The 12,373-nt window shown below is 39.5% G+C and overlaps 2 protein-coding genes across 3 annotated transcripts in view; one reads left to right on the forward strand and one right to left on the reverse strand.

Annotated features, from left to right (window-relative positions):
• The window catches only part of cacng5b (calcium channel, voltage-dependent, gamma subunit 5b), a 7,435-nt gene extending 4,373 nt beyond the window's left edge, over positions 1-3,062 (forward strand). The window contains exons 5-6 of the mRNA XM_032538226.1: positions 27-172; positions 1,469-3,062. Coding sequence (XP_032394117.1) covers positions 27-172; positions 1,469-1,729 — 407 coding nt within the window. The 3' untranslated portion in view covers positions 1,730-3,062. The remainder of the gene's footprint in view (positions 1-26; positions 173-1,468) is intronic.
• Positions 3,063-4,502: 1,440 nt separating this feature from the next.
• cyth3b (cytohesin 3b) overlaps positions 4,503-12,373 on the reverse strand; it is a 34,674-nt gene continuing 26,803 nt past the window's right edge. For both annotated transcript variants that reach the window (XM_032537777.1, XM_032537776.1), the window contains exons 10-13: positions 10,217-10,293; positions 9,234-9,305; positions 8,964-9,118; positions 4,503-6,779 (exon numbers count right to left, since the gene is read on the reverse strand). In XM_032537777.1, coding sequence (XP_032393668.1) covers positions 6,707-6,779; positions 8,964-9,118; positions 9,234-9,305; positions 10,217-10,293 — 377 coding nt within the window. In that variant the 3' untranslated portion in view covers positions 4,503-6,706. The remainder of the gene's footprint in view (positions 6,780-8,963; positions 9,119-9,233; positions 9,306-10,216; positions 10,294-12,373) is intronic.

Raw genomic sequence — 12,373 nt, forward strand, 5'->3', positions numbered from 1 at the left:
CTTGATTTAATGTCTCTGTCTCTCAGGTCTGGCTCTGGTGGTGGGCCTGGTGCTGTACATTTCCAGTATAAATGATGAAATGCTGAATAGGACTAAGAGCAGTGAAACCTATTTTACCTACAAGTATGGCTGGTCCTTTGCCTTTTCTGCCATCTCGTTCCTGCTCACTGAGGTGAGCAACTGAACCCAGACACAGAAGACTTGTTCCGCTCTTTTTCACTGCTGTGATGACACATGCAAATCCAAGGAATGACAATAAAGTGAGAACACGTATTTGCACCATTGCCCAAAGATGTTAAAAGACAGAAACAAAACATGTAGCATGGAATTAAACATTTAAATACACATTCAGACACTATTATTAAAACATAACAATGTTTAGTTATACTGTAAGTAAAAGAAAAACCTCCAGGTATATCAACAAAACAAATTAAATGCACTGCACGAGTTGATTCTCCTAATTTTTCTGTGCATCCAAAAATCTACTCATATCCTGACTTTACTGTGGTAGAAACTTCTAAAACTTAAGTTAAAAGTTGTTGAACTTTTGTCCAAGTTTTAGGTGTGAATGAGCATTTAATCCCCATAAATAGCCTTACTATACACAGAGTTTCCATTTTATTAGGTACAGTCTAATGCATTCAATAGAACTGTTTTGCCATCAAATTTGCATTCATGATGCCTACAATGTTTTTTTAGCCGGCCGGCAAGTACAACCCCTGAACCTTCTTGTTTTAAGGCGTTGGTTTAAACGACTGTAACCACCCCAATAATAAACATATAACTTAAATTACACATGTCAATGCCGGTAATGTTTATGGTACACATCCTTGTATTTTACATAAGACAGCATAGACTTAGACTTAGACTTAGAAAACTTTAATTTCCCTGAGAGGCAATTTGTTGCAGAGTAGGATGGTCTTCTCTCCAAGAAAGACGTGATTCTCACCGGTATCTCTTTATCTATAAGGCCCTTGGTAAACTTGGTTGGAAAACTGCCATCTTACCTTACAGAACTACTTTGTCATTCACAGGGACATTATCAGACTCGCTACTTGGACAGCCACTTGAAGGTTTTTACTGAAAAGGTTTATAGTTTAACGTCAGTGAGAGAGTGTGTTACAATAAGAATCATGAGTGTTCACTTCCCTCCAGTGGTTGCTGATAGACACACGCACACACTGTTAATATCAGTATAATTGTTATTAATTTAAACAGCTACCACTCATTATAAATGTGGTGTACAAGATAAAAGATAAAAAAGTATAACTCTTTAGCTCACTTTCAAATGACAAAACTGAAGCAATCACAAACAACTATAGAAAAGTTTTGTTATGTGGAGACTTAGTAACTGTATGTTGTAAATTGTTATTCTTTGGAATGAATGACTTCTGAGCTCATTATTTTCTGCATATATTTTGATCTGTTGACTTAATTTCAATCTCACGTGTCCCTCTACGCATTGCAGAGCGCAGGCGTCATGTCCGTCTACCTGTTCATGAAGCGCTACACAGCAGAGGAGATCTACCAGCCTCGTCACCCAACTTTCTACCGCCCTCGTCTCAGCAACTGCTCCGACCACTCGAGCCAATTCCTCCACCCAGAGGCCTGGTCGCGTGGGCGAAGTCCCTCTGACATCTCGAGTGAAGCTTCACTCCAAATGAGCGCCAGCTACCCTGCTCTACTCAAATGCCCCGACTATGATCAGGTCTCGTCTTCACCCTGCTGAGGGGTCGGCCATCACAGCAGAGACCACCAAAAGCTTTCTGAAGGCTCCCTGAAGGGTCACATGGGGTCACAAGGCCTAGTGAGTTTCCTTTCAAGAAAAAGTTACTTAGATATTTAACTTTGAGTTTGATGTTTTTCAGGGAGAAAAATATGTGCAGCTTTGACTGTGACCTGAGGTGCTTGTGGATTTGGGGTCACAGATGCTTATTGGGAGTCTGTTGTTTAGCAGCACCTATGTTTTTTTTTCCAGGAAGAGGAAAAGTCTGTAGGTTTTAGAAGAAAAACCCAACATGATGTTATTCTCTCTGCAAATGTCTCAAAAAAGTTAAAATCTGGTACACAGTAATTACATTTGAACTTTATCTGCAAAGGTAAATAATGTTCTACTGCATATTTTGGTTTAATTGTATCAGTGCGTTTTACCCTCCAGTGCCTCATACTGTATACATTTTTTTGTGTGTGTGAATATTTTGGCTTCGTCATTTTGCAAGAAATAAATGCATCTTATGCTTTTAGTTTATTCTGTGGCAGTATTTATGTATTATGTCACACTAAAACATTGGTAAACCTAACCCTCTCCCTAAGGCAAAGACTTGTGTGAGATGCAATGAAAAGACAAGCCGTCACTACTATACCAACCATCAGATAGCAGGTGACGACAGTCCTGGAAGGAAACCATAGACTTTAAATAAAGAAACAGGCTTAAGAAGTCCTGTCAACAAGCATCCAGAGGTTGTTGTTGGGTTTGCTTTTTTTACCTTAAATACACTATTTTGGCTCTAACATCATAACAGTAAGACAAGATGAAAATGTTCATTCCTGGTGTGATTTAAATAAGGAGAGACACTGAGGTACATCCATGTAATACATCCATATTTGTTTTGTATAGATTTTTATATAGTATGTGCAGCTGTTGGACATTAAATGAATAAACAATGAGAGTGTTGATGTAGAGATGATGCTGCAAACTAGGTGCTGTTTTTACCAGTGTCGGTGTTGTGGTAGCAATGCTTTACCATGAAACATGTTTGGTACAGTGTGCAGGAGGAGTCATCTGTAAAAATAAATGTCCTCACACAGTGATTCTACATGTATCCACCAGGGGGCAGTGCAGAGTTTGTTTTGCAGTTTCTTGGCACAATTGGAGAAAAAAAAATCTTGATTCCCTTAAACACGCTGTGGAATTCTCCACAGTATATAGTGTGACATACGTTCAAATTTATGTTTTTAAAAGTACTTGTATGGCTTCTGTTGATCCATTAAATTGATTTTAATGCTTATTTTTAATACCCAAATAATGTCAGATGTGTCTATTTAAACCTCATAAATCCTCACATGCAAATGTATGTTGTCAATTGTCACATCCTTTCAAATATAAAAGCTTTCTAAAATGTTGGTAATCTAAACTGATAAAAGGTTACAGGTCCATCCTCAAATCTACAGTATCACTTGGAAAATTTTCATTATCCCCTCAAAGGTGAAACAGAGTTTTACATAGGCCTACAGGTACAACAGTTCCTGAATGTGGCACAGGCAAACATCAGAGAAGGACAACAGACGACTCATACAAGATGTGAAAAGTTACTCTATGTGTAGTCTCACTTTGAGAGTCTGGCTATTCCACATAGCATTCGGGGATGGAAGGAAAACGTTCTCTGGTTTATTGGCATTTCTTTAAACAAGTCACTATTGTCTTGGGGCGGTGCTAAGCATCAGACAAAAGCCGCGGAGCTGCCGATCATTTAGGTGAAGATTACGGTTAAGATTAGGCGAGAAAAAGTGAGTGTTATGCGGTGACAAAGGTTAAGTTTAGGCACCAAAACAACTAGTTAAGTTTAGGAAAAGACTGTGGTTTGTATTAAAACCCTCCAAAGGAACACACATTTCCTGGGTGAAAGTCTTTTGTTTTCCTCGGTAAGCGAACTCCACTACATGTTAACGCCTGGTCGCCCACCCATCCTCAACACCACCTCCCTACGTGGCCAGCCGCGTTCTTATAGAGCAGCAGTCAATGTGGTGCACACAGCAAAAAAGAGGTGTAACTCATTCAAATTACAGTGCTTATCTTTTCGTAGCTTTTCAAACGTATAGTTCATGAGGACAGGCTGACAGTGAGAAATCTGTGAGTGGTGACTTTGTAAAAACTGGCTTTTGACTTTTGATGGATCTAATAATTTGGTTTTAGATTGGAAGGGTTCATTTGCAAAAGCAGATATCTATGTTTTCCTTTTGACAAGATCAATACACTCAGTGGTCACTTTATGAGGTACACCTGAACAATCTAATGCAATCCAATTGAACAGTCAGCCCATAACATCTTTCTTTACGGTGCTAAATGTTAAATTCAGTGCTAATTTTAAGTTTCCTACTGAGGTCATAGTTAAGCAAGGTGTTGAGCACTTTTACATTGTGTTATTGTCACGTTTACTCAAGTAAAGGATCTGAATACCTCTTCACCAGCTCATTATTATGGATTATGACTTGAAAATGAAAAAGGAAAACCAGTAGAGGACGCTCTCTCCATATCTTCTCTGCCACTCAGATTTTCTTTCATCTCACATTTTTTGATTCACCTTTCCTGTTAATTCACCAGCTATTCTACCAGGTTTGATCCCACACTATTGCGCTGCATGATGGAGGATGACATGTCATACATTCAGAGAGCTCGTCACCTCGCGAGAAATATCTGTATTATTTATTAACAATAGCTCATGACTTATGCAAATAAGTAGGTCAAGACAAGCTTCAATAATAAATACACCCTACATTTGATGTATGCTTTATGTATACTTTATATAGATACACTTAATGTACAATGTGACCGCTTTTACAGAGAATATAATATAAAAGTTATTATTATAAACCCACACAGGGCAGTAGAAGATAATATTCTGCCCTGACCACAAGGCTTTCATTTTTATTTTACAATCACATAGAAAACTACTGCTGTTTATAGTTGTTGACATCATCATTAATGATAGTATCATAATCATCATCATCACACTGATATTACATCACTATAATCATCATCATTAACAACAAACATCTTTTTCACTATAATCTTTATCATCATCATTAATACAACTATCTTTCTCACTTGTCATGGCTTATTTAAAGAGCATTGGCACAGTATTTGACCAATATCATCATCATCATCCTCCTCATCCTCATATTTTTACTTATGATTACGTTTAAGGCTTTTGTAAAGAAAACCCCAAACTTCAGCTGATGCAAACTTCCGCCTGTAGGCTCAAGCATGTTACACAGAGTGTGCATACTACAACAAAGAAACCAGAAAACCTAGACATCATATATACATAATTAACTTAAGCATACATTGTATAACATTTACAGGTAGTATTAAACCATTTCACAAATGAAAATAAATACAAAAATGATAAGTTGGTTGGTTATATTATATACTTTTAGAAGAACACAAAAGCAAGCAAGATTGTATAGGATTACAAACCAAATGCAAACAGGATCACAACAATACATCGACTTTCACTGACCTAGGCCATAGACAAGAGAAGTAATAAAAGCTTAATCGGACTGGTACCCTATTGGGCCATTGCACAGCCATAAATAAAGCCTACCCAGCAGACAATTTTTAAAGTTAAAATCCTTAAGGTTTTTTATGAAATTAGCACTTTTCTGTGGATTTGGGGCATTTTTTGCATCATTTTTTTTTATAAGGGAGTAACAAATCAAGAAGGAGCAGGTACAGTGAACTGTTAGCTGCAGGTGACAGGCAGTCACATTACAGTAGCAATTATTATTGACTGACTTCTTTTGTTTGGCTGCACTGTAAAAGGATACAAAAGTTGCTGTTCAGTTGCATTTTTGACAAAGTGGGTGCTTAAGGAGTGCTTGTTATAGTACTAAACAGCACACTTGCAGTTACCACCATTAATCACTTTTGTGTTGCCAAATTAACCAGGACTGAAATCTTAAGGATAGCAACTTAATGTCCAAAAAGAAAGTTTTTATTTCAAGCTTTGGCAAAAGCTCCTTTCCCAGTCAACTAAAATAAAAAAGTATGCACATTTCAAAATTCTCTGCTCCACACAAATAAATGAAATCAGCCCAGCTGACTCAAGACTGTAATGCTTTGTTAGGAACCTAAATGTAAGCCAGCACTGTTTTCTGAGGTTACTCTGAGCAAGGCTTCAGCCATGGCACCTGCAGAGAAGAATCAGCACCAGAGTGAGAAGACCACATGGTCCAAGTGAGGTTATGCTGCACTGACCTACACCACCACCGCCTAAACGGTCTCCACTTCCCACCTTTCATCCTAATGTTTTAATTCACTCTCACATATCGTTCCCCATGTAGTTGACAATACATGTAAACTCTACTTTGAATGACAATGACCTTTCATAAAGCACAGTGGAGGGAACGCTTGTCTGCACACATGCTGTATATCCTGTATACATTGATAGCACACTGCTGCATCCAAACACACACACACACACACACACACACACGTATACACACACACACACACACACACACACACACACACACACATACACAAACATGCACATACAAACAAACATATTGGTCTATAATAACCCACATGCATGCATGTGCACCTGAAACATGGCAGTTGTGCTTTAGGGAGACCTAGAAACATGTTATGACCATTAGAGGGGGATGTATGGGGCTTTACATGACATAGATGAGAAACAAACTGACTTAGTTGTTTATATGCTGCTCAATGCAAGAGTCCACATACTGTATATGTTAGCTGGAGGTCTGATGTCCCCTCAGTAGTGTGTGATGTCTCCCCAGCCAGTGCACATGACTTGTAGACAGTCCAGGAGAGAAACCAAGGTTTTTTTTCATAGTCACAGGCTTTTCTGGGGTTGAAGGACTTTTCTGTTGTGTACCAGCTTTGCAGTGTGTGTGGTTTATGTGTTCATGAACCGAAGGAGAGAAAGATGGAGGAGCTGGAGGTTGAGAAGATTGTCCCTCTTCACTTCTTGTTGGCGATGCGTCTTTTCCTGGTGGCCAGCATGTCGTAGAAGGGGTCTCTGCTAATGCTGGCCCTGGAGAAAAGGCCAATCAAAGGGACAGCGATGAAATAAATAATGAGGCCACATGAGAGGAGGGTCTCAAGCATCTTTGATATGGAAATGTAGGCACAAATGTAGTCACATTTATACTGCCTTAACTAGATCAAAAAAAAGAAAAAAGTTTGTGCAGTGACCTAATTTGGTTTCCATGGTTTCTGAAGAAGCCCCCCCTCCCCCTCCCAAGTTTCTTCTTAGTACTCTGGTTTGCTGGAACCTCCTCCAGAACTCGTAGTAAAACACACAAGCACACTCTCCCTCCCACTATTCTGCAGGTTTATAGGTCTGAAGGAGGGCAAACAAAGGGGCTCCAGATTATTTACTCTCTGCGTTCTCCTGCTCCCTGTGTTTTTCTAAGAGCGATGGAAAGGAAGCCTACAATGAGAGTGAGTGAGTCAGGAAGCTATTTGGGCTCTACTGAGGAGCCCAGTTCCACGGCTGCTAAATCCTGTTAGCACCAGCACTAAGCAAGAAGAGCCTCAACCCCCCACTGCGGATATCTCTGATTCCCTTTACAACGCTGCATGCTGAAGAATGAGTATTAATCTGTATTATCTGTATGTGATGACTATCCTGCTCTTTCAAACCGCTCTATTGTCATTTTGCAAAACCCAATTTCATGAAACAAAATCTCCATTGTAAAAGTGATCCAATCCAAGAAAGGCTGCCGTGACTAATACGAAATGTTTCCACCATTTCTGTCCTTAAAAATATGTAAACAACCTAATATATTTGATGGAAGTGGAAATATAAAAATACATACAGTACAACACATAGCATAGCCCACTTTCTCAATTGACCCAGTTGGTCCCCATTCATCTGGGTCAGTGTGTTTGTGACTCAAGAGCTTCAGCGTTGCCTCTGTGATCATCTCTACTTTAGAAGAGGGGAAAATCATCATTTCCATAAAACGTCTTTTATCTCCCTCTTGGAGCCCCTCTGGTGAAGCACAAGCTGTAGCTTGTTAGCTGCTGTGGCTGTGTGTACGTCAGCCCAGTTTGGAGCTGCCTCTCCTGGATAGGTTTACTGGGTTTGCTGGCTCACCCCTGGGCTGCTATAAGCAGTGACTAATCCCCCATCATTTCCCCAGTGAATACTCTCCCAGAGTATGGAGAGAGGGGAGGGGGAGGGGGGATTGCACTATATTACAGTATACAAGTGTTCTGTTTTGCTGAGCCAACTCTCTTTGACATTGCACCATCTTCTATGCAGGCGATTACAGAGCAACATTTGGGTCACTGACAGCAAGGTTATCATTATTACTGAGAGTTACAGTATGTATGGTATCTGACAGAAAGAAACCACACTTTACTATTTTAATCAATTACTGTAATGACATACTCTGCAAAACAATGACCCATATAAGTATCTTTCCTTGGTCTCCTTTTCGTCAGCATTATTCTTACAGTCGGAGGGCCAGACTAGATTGTGGTTTATGTCTGTGCTAGCTAATAGTTTTGTATGACAACCTTTACTGAGTGGCAGCTTGGTCCCTCTAATCAGCTCATGAAGTCAACCACCCACCACAAGAAAATTGACTTTTAAGGCTGGTGCTTTAGCTTATTTAGGCTTATTAAAGGACATTTTGAAACACACTTTTTTGCTTCTTTTTTTAGATTACTTTGGGTCATTTTAGGCCTTTATTATACAGGACACCTGAAGATGTGAAAGGGGAGAGACAGGGGGAATGACATGCAGCAAAGGGTCCCCGATCAGAATTTAATCTGCGGCCGCTGCTTCAAGGACTGAGCCTTGGTACATGGGGTGCACGCTCAACCAGGTGAGCTATTCAGGCACCCCATGCTTTTTTTTTCTTAACCAAGTATGAGGTGAACAGATAGATACCCTCATGCCTGTACAGTAAATATGAAGATACAGACAGCAGCAGGTTAGCGTAGCTTAGCAAAAGGAGTGGAAACAGATGGAAACAGGTAGCTCTGTCCAAAGGTAACAAAATCTGCTTACCAGCACCTCTAAATCTCTCTTATTAAAATGTTATATCTTTATTGTTTAATCTATACAACAAGTTGGGGTTTTACTAGAGGACTTACTGTTACTACTAATGTGGACACTTTAGATAAATAAACCCTTTCAGCAAAAAAAAAACTATTTCCCCAAATGTCAAACTATTTCTTTAATTGTGCTTGTGTGAAGTCTCACTTGATGGATTTAATCCACTCCTCTTTCTCTTCTGGCGTGGGCGCTGATATCCTGTACACAACGTGGTTACCCTCAACAACTCGCCCATCTGCCTCCGTTTTGCAAGCTTTGATCACCTGGCCCTTGTGATTGGGGTTATAGAGCTCAAAACAGTTCTGGAGAATGGACAAAGAGCCGAGCATCAAGACATGTACTTACAATTTAAACATCCTATAAGCACGGTAACAGAGGAGAAAAGATTCTAAGGGTCTCTAATGAGGTAATACTCACGGGTTTCCTGGGCTCCTCCACCTCCCTGATGCTGAGATTCTCCAATGGGATGATCCCACGAGGCTCCTTGTCCTGAAGGAGAAACATGGGAGGATGGAGAAAAACAACCAAGTGAATACAAAGAAAGAGAGCATAATTGATGGCAAAGTAAGAAGCAAACAAGCAAGAAAGAATATAAAGAGGCAAGGCAAAGCAAGTGGTGCATTTAATAAATGCATATATAAATTCATATAAAATAAAGATGAGGAGGAAATACACTGACAGAAGGAAAAATGAAACAGGAGAGTAGAGGACTGAGGTAGGGAAAAGAGGATAAAATCTTATGTGATATGTTTTGCTAGCATGGAAATCAACCTTGTTCCCTATCCTCTCATCTTTGCTACTCTTTAACTGAGCAGATAATGTGTGTGTGGAGCAGTCAGACCAGAGGACGCAACATAATGATAGTGTCCTGAAGAATAATACCAGGGTAGAGAGAGGACAGCGCTGATGTAGCATCTAGCAGGGACACAGAGGCAATGATAAACATCTTCAACCAAGCACACATAAGCTTGTTCTTACAAAAAATGACACAAATAGTCAAACACACATGGACACTAGCAGTCATAAAGAAAAAAATACTGATGAATAAACACTCTTCGTTGCCAAACAGGGCTGACCCAAGCCCGTTTGGAGCAACCTTCAACAAGTCCAAATGTGCTAGAACATAAATGTAGACAACTGGTGACCAATAAGCATTTGCTAAACAGCAGCCACAGCAGCCACAAGTGGAAATAACAGGATGCTGGAATGTTGAATTTCCGTATGTTGATCTACTCCATATTTTCCCCCCTATTCATTGTAATCCCAGAATTTATTATGGCACCTCCAAATTTCGAAAATTCTCTTTATCTGTAGACATGAGAACACACACAGAAACCAGCACATACAGTATGCTCGCAAAGAAGCACTTTATCAAAACATCATCTTATTGTGACACTCACTGTTGTGTATTCAAAGTAGTAGAGACAGTTGTCAGTCAGGATGAACCACCTTCTTTTCCAGGTTTTCACTCGGCCCCCTGACAGGAAGAGGAAGAGGAGACAGGAAATCACACAATGGCTACATTGACAGAGCGGCTGTCTCCATCAGGAAAAAAAAGCCAGGATGTGACAATCGTTAATGAAGCTGACCCACATCCAATTATATAGATATTATAAAGTAGTATTGTATGGATATTTGTTGCTAACTCTGACTTCCAGACTTGTTATAAATCTTAAAACAATGCATTTTAAATTACTGCTTCAACATGTTTGTTTTTCAGGTCACTGCTGTAATTCAATTTCCTGTGTAAGAAAGGCTGCTTGAGATTACCCACATGATCATGTCATGAGGCAATTAGACACACACTAATACTTAACTGACTCAATAAGCAGTACGTGCCATTGAAAAGTTAATTAGTATGTTTGTCTGATCTAAAGTTTACAACAGTTTATGTAGTTTTCTACTACATGTCCAACCCTACTTGTAAAGGAAAGTTGGATTTTGACAGTTTTTGACAATTTCATGTTATGAAATGCCTCTTTTGTTTTTAGGCTTTTTGACATGTTTTTTCTCTATGTTTTAAACTCGGTGTTTCAGATTAATGCTGCTGTGGTTGGATGTTCAAAAGTAAACCTGCAATAGGGTTAGGGTAAGGGTAAGGGTTATAGAAAGTTCACTTTGACTTTCTAAAATATGCAGGCAAGCTAGTTTGAAGAAAACTGAATAGTATGCGATCAACCACCACTATCTCTGCTAACTTGGAACTTTGTTAAATGAGGACTCACACAACTGATAAATTATTGCTGACTTTACTTATTCATTTTTAAAAGGCAACAAGATAAAACCTCATTGGCTCTCAGGAGAGTGGAGCAAATAGCACTTGATAAAAACCTAACCTAATGTGGCACCTAAAGTACCCTTGAATGAACACACATGTAGACATATAAGCACAAAAACACATGCGCACACACACACACACACACACACACACACACACACACACACACACACACACACACACACACACACACACACACACACACACACACACACACACACACACACACACACACACACACACACCTCAGGGCACTACCTCCAAACTACGAGTGCAAACGTCCAACACGTTTGAAGCAGAATTTAGCCTCTGGCAGTGACTGCAGTGTTGGAAGGAAACACCTCTTGCTGACACTGAGGAAGCTCTATAGCAACACATGTACAATGTGTGCATGCAGGCTATGAAAAAGACTTTTGAATGCAAACAAGACATGAACTTGAGCACAAGCACTTTATAATCATTTCCTGTGTGTGTTTTCACCTAATATTCCTGATTAGTTCCTCTCAATACTAACCATCCCTTACGGTCACAACACATCTTACTGCAGCATTTCCATCCTGTTTTCGTGGCGCCTCACATGACTCTACATAGGCCACACATAATTACAAAAGCTCTGGGTTTCCTTACATTTCAATAGACTCTGGCTATTGAATAAGCGTGGCCAAGAGTGGAGAGATTTACTAAAAAAGGCATTTATTCCTTTACATCCTCCAGGGTTTATTTTTAGAGAGTTAATTTAGAAATGTTATAGCAAGAACTGGTGTGGGAAATGGCTCCAGGCAGGAACAGCACTAGAATATAATCACAGTCGGTTTGTGAGCCACATTGGGGCTATTTGCATTCATACTCACTAGTTTGATGAGACTAAAGAGACGTTACACAGAGGGAGAGGAATGTGTGTGTGAACATAGTAATAAAAATGATCCCCTGCAGTGTGTTTGCCCTTTAACCTGTGACAGACAGTATCCAGGCTATTAAAGTTTTAGGTGGTAATAAATCAACCTATAACAACAATTAAAAGTGTTGAAAACAAGGACTTAAATTAATGACTTTAATGTAGTGTGAACTGCAGAGCAACAAAGCAAGATCCACATCAAAACTATGTGTAAACAAACAGGAACAAGAAAGCAGAATGAGAAAAGAGAAATAAGAGAAAATCAGAAAATCATTCACTACAGAAAATCATTAATACCACAGGCAATAACACTTTTTAACATATCATCACTGGGTGCAAGATGAGACTTTTGGACACCACACTACTGCACTAAGTGCAACCTGC

The sequence above is a fragment of the Etheostoma spectabile genome, chromosome 15, assembly GCF_008692095.1.
Source record: "Etheostoma spectabile isolate EspeVRDwgs_2016 chromosome 15, UIUC_Espe_1.0, whole genome shotgun sequence".
Taxonomy (NCBI): Eukaryota; Metazoa; Chordata; class Actinopteri; order Perciformes; family Percidae; genus Etheostoma; species Etheostoma spectabile.